Source organism: Sciurus vulgaris (genome assembly GCF_902686455.1).
Source record: "Sciurus vulgaris genome assembly, chromosome: 18".
NCBI lineage: Eukaryota > Metazoa > Chordata > Mammalia > Rodentia > Sciuridae > Sciurus > Sciurus vulgaris.
Genome location: NC_136479.1, coordinates 2683107 through 2697442, shown reverse-complemented (window position 1 = coordinate 2697442; position 14336 = coordinate 2683107). Strand labels below are relative to the sequence as shown.

The window sequence follows — 14336 nt, the reverse complement described above, 5'->3', positions numbered from 1 at the left end:
TCAGTTGACAAAGTGACATCCATGGATAGCATCAAATAGTAAAATAATAAGCTACTACTGTGCAGGGAGACAATGCTGAGAGGTGGTTTAACAGTGTGTTTGCATTCTTCCTCTGAGCCAGTCATGAAGCAGATTCCTAGTGGCAAGTGGGAATGATGAACCCTGCCCTGCAGGGTGCCACTGAGGTCTTAGCAGAGTGTGTTTACACAGAAGTTGTGCCTGGCACAGAATAAATGCTATTGAAAAATGAATTGTATTGTCCACAAAACACCATTTTTGTTTTTGTTTTTGCAGTGTTGGAAATTGAACTCTAGGCCGTGGGAATGCTAGACCAAGTACTCTACCCCTGAACTACATTCCCTGTTCCCACTTACATTTTTAATCCAAAAATTTTATGGGGTGGACAGAAAGTTTAAACCAAAATATGCAAATAATCCAACTAAGTCATAGTCAATGAATCCTAAAGCTATTGGGTGAAAGAAGGTAGGCAAAGACACACACTCAGGTCACTGATAAGGAAAAAAATAACCTCGAACATGGCACCCTCAGCAGACTTATGAGGAGACAAGCACACAGACCTAAACTGATAGATGTTCTACTTGAAACAGACTTTTTCTGAGTCTGTTTTTAAATTTGTTCTGATTAGTTATACATGACAGTAGGATGCACTTTGACACATGGTACATAGATGGAGTGTAAAAATGAACTTTTCATGGGGCTGGGGGTATAGCTCAGTGCTGGAGTGCTTGCCTAGCACTCATGAGGCACTGGGTTTGATCCCCAGCACCATACAAAAAACCTAAACAAAATAAAGGTATTGTGTCCATCTGCAACTAAAAATATTGTTTTAAAATGAACTTTTAAAAATCAATGTCTTAAAAAGAAAAAAAAGACTGAGGAAGTATGGAAATGTTGCAGATAAAAGGAAAATATAAAGAGTAGACAACTGAACACAGTGCATGATCTCTGGACCCCAAGGTTTGGGGGGAAAAGCTATAAAGGATATCATCAAGACAACTGGGGAAATTTGATCATGGACTGATTCTTGTAAAACAAGGTTGCCTTTCTTGTATGGGATGATCATATTGTAATTATTTAAATTAATATTGCATTCTTAGTATTTAAGGTATGTAGGATATTTTAGGTGAGAATGATTGCAATTTATTACCAAATGGTTGAGGGAAAAAAAAGTGTGGAGGAGGGAGTAGAAAATACTGTAGCATGTTAAGTTGTGGTGGCTCTATGGATAAGCGTTCACTGCCCCAAACTCTCCACTTTATGATAGATTAAAATTTTTCAAAACAAAGGGTTGAGGACAGAAATCAGAGCACAAGAAAAGGACAGAAGTTGGAATGTACAGGAGAAGCCAGCTCCCACGTCCCATGTAACCCCCTTTAGCTTCAGAGTCACCTCTAGGCTGTGAGCTTGGAGGAACATCTGTAGCTTTTCACCCTGTATCTTCAGCTTCCTGGCAAGTGCCTCAAACATGTGTCAGAAAAGCTCCAGGGAGCAAGGGCTGGTCAGCTCTGGGAACAGACAAGTCAGGAAGGTGGTCCTAGGCATTGCCTTTGGAGGCCTTGGTGTAGCAGGATGGGCCAGACATCGACTGGAACCACATCAACAGGAATGACACCAGGACTTGTCCCCTGGCAGTGCCTTTCCAGCCTCGCCTGCCTTCTCGAGCACCCAGGGGAAAGCTTGCCGTGCTACCTGTTCCTTCCTCTGCTGTTGGCCAAGGGTCTATGAACTCCATAAGTCAGAAGGGGAACCATTGGCCAGAGATGCTGACCTGCAGCCTGGCTCTTTGTCCTCATCTCTCCTTCATCCCCAGGTCCTGGGAACAAGAAAGAGCAGATGGAGGGTCTGGATTCCAACCCCAGGCTACCTTATAGACTTGCCCACCTCTCTGCCATCCAGCATGGAGTGAAGCTGAGACTCTGGGCACCACACAGCTGGAAAAATTGAGCCTTCTCCACTGGAAAAGTCTTTGAGTCTGCGAGAAGAGGATGCCACGGCTTGGACACACCCTCATCCTGGGTCTCAGTTCCCACTAAAACACCAAGCATTTCCTGTGCCTTTCCGTTATTTCACAAGCTGCCACTTCCTCATCCTCAGGCTGCAGGTCAGGGAGCTTCTTCTACTACCAAGAGCCAAAAGCTGGACAGCTGGCTCCAGTCTCTCCTGATCAGTGCCATGGCCAAGACCCTTAGTGACCATCTGCTGAGCACCCTGGAGGAACTGGTGCCCTATGACTTTGAGAAGTTCAAGTTCAAGCTACAGAACACCAACCTGGAGAAGGAGCACTCCCGGATCCCCCGGGGCCATCTTCAGATGGCCAGGCCGGTGAAGCTGGCAACCCTACTGATCACCCATTATGGAGAGGAATATGCTGTGCAGCTGACCTTGCAGGTCCTGCGAGCCATCAACCAGCGCCTCCTGGCAGAGGAGCTGCACAGGGCCACTGGCCAGGGTAAGTGGTCCAGACCCCCTCCTGGCCCAGCACCAATTGCTGGCTGCTGGCAGGAAGAGGGAAGCCACCTTCAGACCTAAGTTCTCTGGCCTGCTGCTTGGGAGACCTTGGTCCATAGCCCAGGCAACTTGGGTAAAGGACATCTTGTCCCTCTCTGGTCTCTGTAGCTGGGTTGGTAAAGCACCCTCAGATTTGTAATGGCTCTAAAAAAGACTGAGATTCTGACTGGGTCAGAATAAGGAGAAACAGGATTGGAGCGCCTGTTCCTAGAGAATTCTTCATTCCATTTGCAGTTAGCACTCATGTGCAGACCAGTGTCTTTGGGTTAACAGGTTAACAGGAAGTATATGCAAACCAATCATGTTAACAGGGTTGGTGCATGATATTCTCATTGTTGTCCTGTTGTCCACCTAATGTCAAATTTCTTTTCTTTCTTTCTTTCTTTCTTTCTTTCTTTCTTTCTTTCTTTCTTTCTTTCTTTCTTTCTTTCTTTCTTCTTTCTTTCTTTCTTTCTTTCTTTTAGAACCCAGGGGCACTTAACCACTGAGCCACATCCCCAGCCCTTTTTTGTATTTTACTTAGAGACAGGTCTCACTGAGTTGTTAAGGGCCTCACTAAGTTTCTGAAGCCAGCTTTGAACTCACAATCCTCCTGCCTCAACCTCCAGAGTTGCTGGGAGTACAGGTGTGTACCACAGTGCCCAGCTAATGCCCTTTTTAACTCATGGTTCAAAAAAAATCTCAAGAGGATTTCTTCTCCCTCTCTCCTTCCTTCTTCCTTTTTTCCTTCTCTCTCTTGCTTTCTTCTCCTTCCTACTAATCTTTTGTAGTAAATTTCTGATTTTATTATATCTAAAATGTAATCTATTTGATTTCTACTTTTAAAGACTTTTGTGATAGGGAGAGCCTAATACATGGTCAGCATAAAGAAATACCTTTCGGTGTTCGAATTTTTCTTCTATTTCTAGACTTTTAGGCTATATCCTAAATACCTAGGAGAAATGACTTCTAGGTATTTCTCTGAGGCAGAACAGTTTGAACAACATAAAATTTCTCTACTCTTTGAAAGAGTAATAGAACTTAAACCATAATCTGAATCTGGTAGAATTTAATGAATAGAATTTTTAAATTTTGCATGTTCTAAAATCTGAGTATTAGCATGTTTGGGGTTTCTCACCAGTTCTTGAGCCAGTTTTGGAAACATAAATATTTCCAGAAAGCCAACTGTTATAAAGAACTTAAACTGTTATAAAGAACTTAAATTTGTGTTTGTGTGTGTGTGTGATGCTGGAGATCAAACCCAGGTCTCATGGCTGCTAAGCACTTACACTACCCGCAGCCCCAAAACAACTTTAATTTTAATAAAAGCGTCTTCAAGCCAAAAAGTAAGGTGCTGAGTACAGATTATCTTTATTTCCTAATGTAGACCTTGTAAATAAGGCCTTCTCACCATTTTTTTCTTCTCATCATTTGTAAACAGTAAACAGTATCCTGAAATTTCTAGGCAAACTTTTTTTTAAATCATCATTTACATTCATCTGTGCAAGTTAAGATTTTCTTTAATTTATGCAACAAAAGAAAAACACAGGCTCCTTTATAAGTCCTAATTTCAAATGTTTGTGCTGATCAGACATCTTAATTATTTGTTATTGATTTCATAAAACGAATATTGTACATCTATAGTAACATAATTTTATACTAATAAATCACAGTTTTATTTATCTATGTTTTGGAATTCTGCATAATACTTTATTTGAAGCAAATTCTCCTGCTTAAAAAGTTTGAAAAGTACTCTTGAGAAAAACACAGCAGACCATGTGTGTGTTCTTACTTGTGGTAATTGACTACTGTTGTCCAGCATGTTCAACACTTACCTTCTGCGATGCTGAAGGGGATCCCCTCTCTGCACCGCCCCCCCAGCCCTCAGCCCTGAATGTGGTACAACTTCATTTTTGTATCTGGTTATCCTTCCAGGATATCCAACACAAGACAGCGGCATCGACACATCCACAGGGTCTTCTTCTGGAGAGAATAAGCCCAAGAGCCAGAAGGAGCCAGGTGGCCCAGAAGATGATGGGCAGCAGCAAAGTGGTGGGGGGTTGGCCAGCCTGCCATCCAGCCAGCATGAGGCGGGGAGGGGGCCCCAGAAGAAGTCTCAGAGCAAACGGAGGGATCAGAAGGGCTCTGAGGTCCTGGATGTGCAGGGAAAGCCTCTGTCCCGGAGCACAGGGCTGCCCTCCAGAAGAAGCCTGGTCCTTGCCCAACTGCCAGGGGACAAGGAGATCAGGAAGACTGCCCAGCTCCGCAGGAATGCCAGCTCTGCAGGAAGGCTCCAGGGGCTGTCCAGTGGGGCTCCAGGAAGGAAAGAATCCAAGAAATCTGAAGTATATTTACATTCAGTGAAGCAGCGACCCAGAAGTTTTGAATTTACCGTTTCTTCAGAAGAGAGAGAATCCTCAAATCCAGAAACTCTTCTGACTTCTCTTGCAAAAATGAGAAATGCAAAACCAGACTCAGCAGCCAGCCCCAGGGGAATAGTCATTCTGGATGGAGAGGCGACTGTGACTCTGGAGAAGGGCTACACGAGTCCAGAACATTCCATGGTCCTGACAGGGAAAACAGTCAGGAACACACTTTGCAATGCATTATTGGCTAGAGAGGAGAAATCCATATCATCTTGGGAGGAGCGTGGAGTTGGGGATGCAGAGACTCAGGAGACCCTGGAGAAGATGACGGGCAGTGTGTGCCCTGAGTCATCAAATTCAGAAGTACCTTTGTCTTCAGGTGAGAACGGTGCCCTGGGAAGACCTAGCATTCTTAGGAATGGTAGCCTATAAGGGTATTCCTCCTGAATTTCCTTTTATTCCTACTGCATATATATCACTGGGGATACATGGATGCCTCCTAGGGTATCTTTGCAAATCTGATGCAGGCCGTGGACCTGAAAATGCACATTATATGCACACATATTCACAAAATGTCACACCAAATTCCAACTTATTCTTGGATCCTCACAAGTTCTTCTTTAGTATCCACAGACTTCAGGGCCCCAGATTGAGGATTCAGAGAAGACTGGGTAAAAATATTCCCTTCCCACGAATACCCTAAGGCAGTTTGTGATGGGGCTGGGATTCTACTATTTCTCTTTCACTGTGCAAGGACTGAAGCAGTTGACCAAAATCATAGGTCTCTCTTGCTGAGGAGTTAGTCATCAGGATTATGTTTATTCATGAGTAACAGAAACCTCCAAATCATGGTAGCTTAAGCAACACAGACTTTGTTCTTCTTTTACACAAATGACACACAGGTGGTGACGTGCATTTGTCTGAGACAGATCCATGGGCCAGGACTCCAGACCACCAACTTTGCTCTAAAACTCATGGTTTCAGATGGTGACATCCTCATTCCAAGCAGCAGGATGGAAGGGCTCAGAGGAATAGCATCACTAAGTGAAGGTTTCTAGAAGTTTCTAGAGGCTGCTCAGGACACCTTCTCTACATCCTTTTGGCTAGAATGTGTTCAGATGACCACTCCTGACTGCAAGGGAGGCTAAGAATCTGGGGTTATTTGGAGTGGGGAAAGTCATCAATTCTATCACAAGGGAGAAGGAGATGTGGTTCCTAGGACTCACTAGAAGTCTTGTTTACAGATGTGATTTGAATTCCTGGGACAATGAGGGGAGGAGGAGGGACAGACTTATGCATTGCAAGTGTCGCTACTTCTTCTTGTGTCTCCTATCATTTCTGCTTGATGGAGTTATTGCTACCGTCTTGGGGCACGGCTAATCATAACTTATTCTTCATGGTGAAATATATACCACAAAGCCTTTTAAAATTCCCTTATTTGCTTCTTGAACTTGAATGTGAGTGATGATCTGTTTGCTCCTTCACTCAACACACATTCCAGATGCCTACCACACAGCCTGCAGGCACTCTGCTAGGGCTAGGGTCAGTCTACAAGCAAGGCACCCCTCCCTGGGGTCTTCCATGAGTAACAGGCAGCCTGGAGAGGTTTCAAGTAGCAAAGCAAATGCTGTCCATGATGTCTTGCTGTTCTCTCTCATTTCACCCACTAGACCCATATCTGTGCAGGAGGATCTGTAGCAAAGGGATATGGGGCTTTATTAGAACAAATGCCCAAGAATTCCAAGTACCAGAAAGAGCCTAATGCCTAGGCTTTGCTTTCAGTTCCGGGGGCCTGTTAGTTGCTTCACTGGAGGGAAGTCAGGGCAGGATGTGCTAGGAAGTGTCAGATCTAACAGAGAACTCACACGTCCTGGGCACAGGCTCTCTCTCTCTCATAAACTTGGGTTGACCACTCAGGAGATTTTTCCATTGCCATGTCCCCAGGGAGGCCACAGGATGAGGCTGCATTTCCCCTTTGCCACACCCAGAAAGGAGATCTTCTTGTTGGTACCTGTGTGCTAGATTCCTGCAGCTGCCCAGTTGCTTCAGGGGAGCCTGAGACCCTTAGAAGTCACTTGCCTAGCTGCCTGCAGTGCCAGGCCTCACTCAGAAAGAAGAGCTGTGGAGGCCTGAGCCCTGAGCCCCTGCCACAGTGCAAGCGCCATATGAAGCAGGTACAGCTGCTCTTCTGTGAGGACCATGGGGAGCCCATCTGCCTCATCTGCAGGCTGAGTCAGGAGCATCGAGGTCACCGGGTGCGCCCCATTGAGGAGGCTGCCTTGGAATACAGGGTAGGTGCCTCCTGCCTGGGACTCGTACCCACTAGACCTTGCTTCATTTTCCTAACCATTCAGGGATGTGGGTGCATTTGCCAGGACTCTTGGGCTGTGTGCAGCAAAACAATACAAATCAGGCCAGCAAAGAGGGAATTGACCTGTTTATGTTTCTGGGAAGTCCAAGGGGATCTTCTGGGATTCAGGTGTGGCTGGACCCTGGGGCTCTCAGGGAGTCACTGGACTCTTTCTCACCACCCCATGGCTCTGTTTTCCTTGGCAGCAGATTCAGTCTTCCACTTTCCTGAGTGCCCTTTCTCATGCTCTTGATTGCAGCACCTATAGCTTTGCCCCTGGAAGCAAAGTTGGCACCCCGCTAGAGTTGGCACCAGCTAAAGATGACAGGAGCCAAGTGTAAGTATCTCAAGAAGTACTCTTTCTCCAGGAGCAAATCCAGAAGCAGCTGGAGCATCTGAAGGAGCTGAGGAAATCTGGAGAGGAGCAGAGATCCCAGGGAGAAAAGAAGACAGAGAGCCTCCTGGTAAGCCAGGAGTGTCCTGTGGTCGGCCCGGTGCCCCTTCGTGTCTGCCGAAGGAGGGAGGTGGCCAGGAGTGAGCAGCAGTCCCAAGAGTCTGCTCGGGCTCACCGGGCAACAAAAATGGGTACTCCTGCCTGTGGCTGTGGCTCAGTGGTAGAGCTTGCCTGGCACATGTGAGGCACTGGGTTCCATCCTCAGCACCACATGAAAATAAGTAAATAAGGATTGGGGATATAGCGCAGTTGGTAGCGTGCAGGAAGTACTGCAAAAAAAAAAAAAAAAAAAAAAAAAAGAATAAGTAAATAAAATGAAGGTATTGTATTGTGTCCATCTACAACTACAATAAATTTTAAAAAATGGGCCCTCCTGGGGGCAGGAAGGTAATGGCATCCGAGCAAGGAAGACCACCTTGACAGAAGGGGGCTGTCTCCAAGGACCCTGTGTGACAGGGTAGAAGCCAAATTCACCTGCCTTCAAACGGATTGATGGGCCCAGCACTGTGGAAGGTGGGAGAGGCCTCCATCCTGGAGCAAGGTTTGGTAGTCACTGCTTTGGCCACTTATGACTCCCATGGCCTTTGCCATTATGACACTGGCTTTCAAAACTGAAGGATCCTAGTTTCCCGTGGCCATGATACATAGGTATTTATTGTCTCACAGTTCTGGAGGTCAGAAGTCTGAAATCAAGGTTGGTTGGCAGAGTTGGTTCCTTCCCTCCTTAACTTGTAGGTGGCCATCTTCTCTCCTGGTGTTCTATGTACGTGTGTCTGTGTCTGAATGTTTCCATTTTATAAGGACACAATAGGCCCACCCTATTCCATATGATTTCATTTTAATTAAGTACATCTGCAAGGACCCTTCCTCCAAATAAAATCATTCTTTGGTACTTCAGGGTTAGGACTTCAACATATAAATTTTAGAGGTGACACAGTTGAACCTATAATGCCAGGTATAAGAGCACTTTACAAGAGCTAGCCCCTGTTCTGGATGGTTCTGGAAGTTTCCAGATAATACCCCTGCTCTGGTCTCCAAGAGGCTGAAGAAGCCTACTTCTTACCCACCTCTAGGAAGGAGGTGGACTTCTGAGGACTCTCTGGATACACAGGTCCACCCATAACACAGATCCCTACACCTCCCTATTCTCTGTTCCCCAGAAACAAACTGAAACCCAGAAGGAGAGGGTCCGGTGCCAACTGAAGCAGCTGTGCCAGTTTCTAGAGCAGCAGGAGCAGCTATTTGTGGCCTGGCTGGAGGAGCTGGGCCAGACCATTGATCAGGTCAGGGAGACCTTCGACACTCAGGTGTTGCAGCACATCTCTGTCCTTGATGAGCTCATTGGGGAGCTGGAAGCCAAGCAAAGCCAGTCCGAATGGGAGATCGTGCAAGTGAGTGCATCTGGGCCTGGCCTTCCCCGGTCAGCTTCTAGTGGATGACAGGCTCCTCTTACTCCCATCCGCTCTGCCCCCGCCAGGAGTGAGGCCCTTGAGGCCTGGGTGGGGCTTGGTCTTGATGACCTGTGATCCATGGGCTCCACTGTCGAGGTCTCTCAGGAGCCCAGAGTGGGTGCTGGCATTGCCCAGAAGAGATAAGAGCTTGAGGGAGGTTCCACCGCAGTGGGCTGCCAAGAAGTGAATAGAATTATAATCGAGGAGAAATACTCCAGTTTACTGACACTCTAGAACTGAAAGCCTAGGCAGCAGCTTAAAATCTAGGAGTTCAGGAAGAGAGGCCAGGACTCAGCACAGCCTCTAGGACTGGTAATGGAGAACTTCCCTCTTTTCTCTCCTAGGACGTCGGAGTCACCTTGCACAGGTACAAAGAGGTTCTGTGGTGTCCCCTGGGGTGTCTTGCAGGAAGTGTTTGGGTGAGACAATCCTAGGCAGGATCTGGGTCTGTGACTCAGTTCTCCTCCCATTGCCTGCAGCTTCCAGGGGCCTTCCTGGATTTGCACAGGGGCTACCAGAGCCTGGATGGGAGGGAGGGCATGGGGCAGAAGACTGGGAAGATGAATTGAGCCAAGTCCTGATGAACCAAGATAGTGGCTTCCTGAGAAACCTCCTGAATGAACTGTGTCCCATGAAATCCACCTAACATACACTGCCCCTGCAGAGCTGCCTATGACCTCAAGTAAGGAAGCACTTTCCAAGAGTCTCTGGGGAGCCACTTCAGAGGTGGGCAGAGCCAAGCAGGCAGGGGAGGGGAGAGGAAGGAAGAGGAGGCTGCAGGTTGGAGTCAGCTGTGGAGTTTTGTGAGATCCTGACGTCCACAACTGCACCACTTAAACCCAGATGTCTGGGAGTGGGACCTAGGCATCAGAGGGTTTGGGTGCTGGGGACCGAACCCAGAGCCTTGTGCTTGCAAGGCAAGCACTCTACTGACTGAGCTATCTCCCCAGCCCAGTTTTTTAAAAAGTCTTTTGTGGTACATAAAATGTACCGTTTTAACCACTTTTACATGTTCAGTGGCTTTAAATACATTTGCACGTGCACACACATCACACCATCTACCGCCAGAGCTTTTCCACCTCCCCACACAAAAATGCCATACCATTAAGCACTAACTCCTCACTCCCTTCCTTAAGCCCCTGGCAACTATGTTCTACTTTCTATGGATTTGAGTACTCTAGGAGTCTCGTGAGTGGGATCATACGGTATTTGACCTTTGGTGTTTGGCTTCCCTCCCATGGCATAGTGCTTTTAAGATCTGTCCATATTGTGGCATGGTCAGAATTTTATTCCTTTTAATGCCAGAGTAATACACCATTGTATGTGGATACCACATTCTGTTTACCCATCATCAGTTGATGGTCATCCAACTTAAATGGTATGGCATTTCTCCACATCCTCACCAACACTTGTTATTTTCAGTTGTTGTTTTTATAATGGCCATCCTAATAGCTGAGATGTGGTATTCATTATAGTTGGTTTTTTTTATTTATTATTTCTATTTCAATACAAAAAGTATAGAAGTATAATTAATTTGACATAGCAGTCTGAATTTTGGTGCTATCAATATGACTTTAAGGCCATTATTTAAACTCGTTTTTAAACTTTGATATCAATGGTTCTTAAAACTCTCCAGTAGATGTCAATTTGCAGCCAAAATTGAAGACCAGTATCAGAAATCCAAGTTCAGGGAGAACTTTGCATAGCCCAGATTGGGCTGGGGTGCCCCATGAAGACTGCACCTCACTTCCAGCTTACAGGGACCAAGGCCACCCCCTTGCTTCAGTCCTCTCTGTCCAACAGTCTCTTGTCTCTAGGGCCAAGACGATGACTATCCCTGAGCCATGGGCTGCTCCTCCAGAGGTGAAAGAAAAGATCCACCTGCTCTACCAGAAAATAGAGTTTTTGGAGAAGAGCACACAGCACTTCACAGGTAGGTGAGCTTGGAGGTAAATGAAAGGGGCCTCACTTCCTTACAAGGATCCTCCCTTCTCCTTCTCCCATGGCCTTTCAGACTCTGCCTTCAGTTTCTCCTGTTTCTAGACAGCAGACCTAACTCAAACTTCTCTCTACTCCTATTCCCCCTTTTTAGAAACACTGCGATCAGAAATGGAAACGCTTAATGGTGAGTGTGGAGATGGAAGTGTGTGTTGACCAGGGATTATTATGATAGTCCCTTATGCTGTTGGTTTGGGGGCATTGTTTAGAAGAGAGAAAAACACCTGAAACAAAGTGCGAGAAAGGTTGTGGTAGGCCTCACAGCTCTGCACAGTCCTTCGTACCTGCCTCATTGGCAAATTAACTCACTAGACCACAGTCTCCAAGGTGGGTCTGGGTGCCTGGGAGGCCTTGGTTTACACCCCAGCATAGGATGCAGGGCCTGAGCAGGGGGATACTTGTCTTTCCTTGTGGAGATAGTGTAATTCAGGTCCTCTGAATGGGGATACTCAGGACTTTTTCTCCTTTCTCTTTTTACCTCTGTAGTTCCAGAACTGATTGCTGCACAGGCACATTCTGGTAAGTGCCCAAATCAAAGCCAGTGGCCTTGGCCTTCTGGGTCCCTATCTGTCCTCCACTATAATCTAGAAGAGCAGTCCTGTCCCCATTTTCAGAGATGGGGAGAACCCTGGGGGCATGTTGCCCACAGACCCCCAACTTGGTATTCTCTCTGCAGCTAGTGTAATCCTGGATCCAGCAACTGCCCACCCCAACCTCGTCTTCTCTGATGACATGAAAAGCGTGAGACTTGGAAACAAAAATGATTGGCTACCTGACAACCCAGAAAGATTCAAAAGCTGCATCATCACCCTGGGCTTTCCCAGTTTCTTCTCTGGCCGCCATTACTGGGAGGTGGAGGTTGGAGACAAGACAGCATGGGTCCTGGGAGTGTGCAAGGCATCAGTGTGCAGGAAGGGAAGCATGACTCTGTCACCAGAGAATGGCTGCTGGGTAGTAATGATGAAGCAAAAGGAGTACCAGGCATCTACCTGTCCTCCAACCCGCCTGCAATTGAGAGAGCCCCCCAGGCGTGTGGGCATCTTCCTGGACTGGAAGAATGGGGACATTTCTTTTTACAATGTAACCGCCAGATCCCCCATTTACAAATTTACTGGCTTCTCTTCCTCTGGGCCCCTTCAACCTATCTTCAGCCCTGGGACACATGATGGAGGGAAGAACACAGGTCCTCTGACCATCTGCCCAGTGGGTGGCCAGGGGCCCCACTGACTGCCCAACACTGCCTCTCAGTTCCAACTCCTGGCCTTGTGTCTTGCACTCATGCACTCAACAGTCACTAATGGTGCACTCACTAGGTGCCAGTTGCTGATGTCCAAGTTGCTTGCCAAATCACAGCAGAGCTAAACTAGGTATCCAAATACTGGCAAATCAAGTGTGAAGATATCAAAGTACCAATGATATGCAGTGGATATAAGAGAAGAAGGCACATGGCCATTGCATAAGTCCTTGGATGAATTTACTCTTAATACTCTTCTCTCCTTTCCTTCCCCATGGCAAGGATATGTCCCTCTTTCAGTCTTCCCCTATCCTGAGGATATAGAAAACCAAGCAGACTGGATTGTTACTGAAGTATATGTATATCTGGGTTAATAAACTATGATTCTTAAAAGTATTGAGTAGGCCTCATGAATAAATGAACTAGAAAATTTGATCATAACTGCATCTGTTACTCAGCTGGAGGTCCCGTTCCCCTACTAAATACCATAAAAGAGATGAAGCTATTAAAACACTTAACACATATTCCAACTACCAGATTATTCTGTCTGGTTTGAATCAGAAAATCTGTGGGCTTGTGTAATAGTAGATGTTCTGGTTCACACATGTCCCCCAACTCATCCCCCATTTAGAAAGATGTAAAGAAAAGGAATTAATTAGAAAAATGGTGGCTCACCCCTGTAGACCCAGCTTCTTGAACACCTGAGGCAGGAGGCTCACTTGAGCCCAGGAGTTCAAGGTCTGACAAAACAAATAAAGTTTTTCTTTTTTAAACTTTGTTTAAATTTAGTCTTTTAATGATTCTCATAGTTCTTGGAGATTCTGTTCATGATTTCTTACCATCTTCTCTGTTTGGGCAACTTTATTTTTAAGATTAGATATTTTGTCTTCATTGTCTGAGGCTCTGTCTTCCAAGTGGTCTAGTCTTTTAGTGATGCTTTCCATTGAGTTTCTTGTTTGGTTTATTGTTTGGTTCATTTCAAGGATTTCCATTTGGTTGTTTTTGAGAATCTCTCTCTTTGTTGAAATGATCTTTTGCTTCCTGCAGTTGCTCTTTCAACTGCTTATTGGTATGATCATTCATTGCCTGCATTTGCTCTCTTATCTCATCCTTTGCTTCACAAAACATCTTAATCATGTATAATCTGAAGTCCTTTTCTGACATTTCTTCTACCATACTGTCACTGGATTCTATTACATAGAATCTAGATTTATTTGGATCATTTTCTTCCCTTGTTTTTTCATGTTGTTCATGTATCTTCCCCTCTAGCAGTGCAGATCTGGGGTGTTGCAGTTTCCCCCCTATAGGCTTATAGTGACCCTATGGGTTTCCAAAACCTTTTCTTTAAGGGGGAGATCAATATTAGCAGTGCCCAGTTCAGTCAGTATGCAACCCTAAACCAAATAACCCCTATGAGGACATTAACAATATTGTCATAATAAACAGAATGAGTTCAATTGTTATCTTCAGTATAATAAATAGATCTGCAATAGGGTCTTCAGTTTCTAATGGAGGACAAAGAGGATGTGGAGGGGTGTAGGATGTAGCTGTTAATGAGATCAGAAAAGAATATATAGAAGTTCTAGATAATAGAAAGAGTGACAGTGTAATCAAAAGAAGTTAGTTGTTAGCATGCAAAAAGGGAGAGACTCTGAGAGAACAGGTAAACAAAAGGAAAACAGAGCAAGAAAAGTAAAGAAATAAAAACTTAAAATTTTTCAATAAGGAAAAAAAATCTACACTACAACAGTCATATAGTATTCAAACCTCCCAGTCTTCATTAACCTGATGCATGAGAGGTACCTGACAATGAGCTTCAAGTCTCCAGCAGGCGTCTTAGGACGATGTTTGCCCCACCTAAAGATGGGAGATATGGCTTCCAGGATAATCCAAGATGGCTGCTCTGGCTTCCAAATATGTTGGCAAATGGGGAACTGCAGTTCGGGGTGTGGACGTGGTTGGCTGGAAGTCCTGG

The 14336-nt window shown here is 45.6% G+C and overlaps 1 protein-coding gene across 1 annotated transcript; it reads left to right on the top strand.

The window, feature by feature from the left end:
• The first annotated feature begins 2109 nt into the window (after positions 1 to 2109).
• MEFV (MEFV innate immunity regulator, pyrin) lies at positions 2110 to 13139 on the top strand. Its single transcript, XM_079120779.1, has 10 exons — positions 2110 to 2470; positions 4444 to 5253; positions 6819 to 7165; positions 7593 to 7688; positions 8839 to 9069; positions 9474 to 9496; positions 10947 to 11062; positions 11222 to 11254; positions 11614 to 11646; positions 11804 to 13139. Exons 1-10 carry the CDS (start codon positions 2194 to 2196, stop codon positions 12352 to 12354), a joined length of 2517 nt encoding a protein of 838 aa, XP_078976905.1. The 5' UTR covers positions 2110 to 2193; the 3' UTR covers positions 12355 to 13139.
• Positions 13140 to 14336: the final 1197 nt, after the last annotated feature.

What these genes read in the sequence shown, in the direction of transcription:
- MEFV (XM_079120779.1), top strand. Translation starts at nt 2,194, where the DNA reads ATGGCCAAGACCCTTAGTGACCATCTGCTGAGCACCCTGGAGGAACTG. An exon ending in AGAAATGGAAACGCTTAATG is followed by an intron (nt 11,255 to 11,613) that starts GTGAGTGTGGAG and finishes TTACCTCTGTAG; the next exon opens with TTCCAGAACTGATTGCTGCA. An exon ending in TGCTGCACAGGCACATTCTG is followed by an intron (nt 11,647 to 11,803) that starts GTAAGTGCCCAA and finishes TTCTCTCTGCAG; the next exon opens with CTAGTGTAATCCTGGATCCA.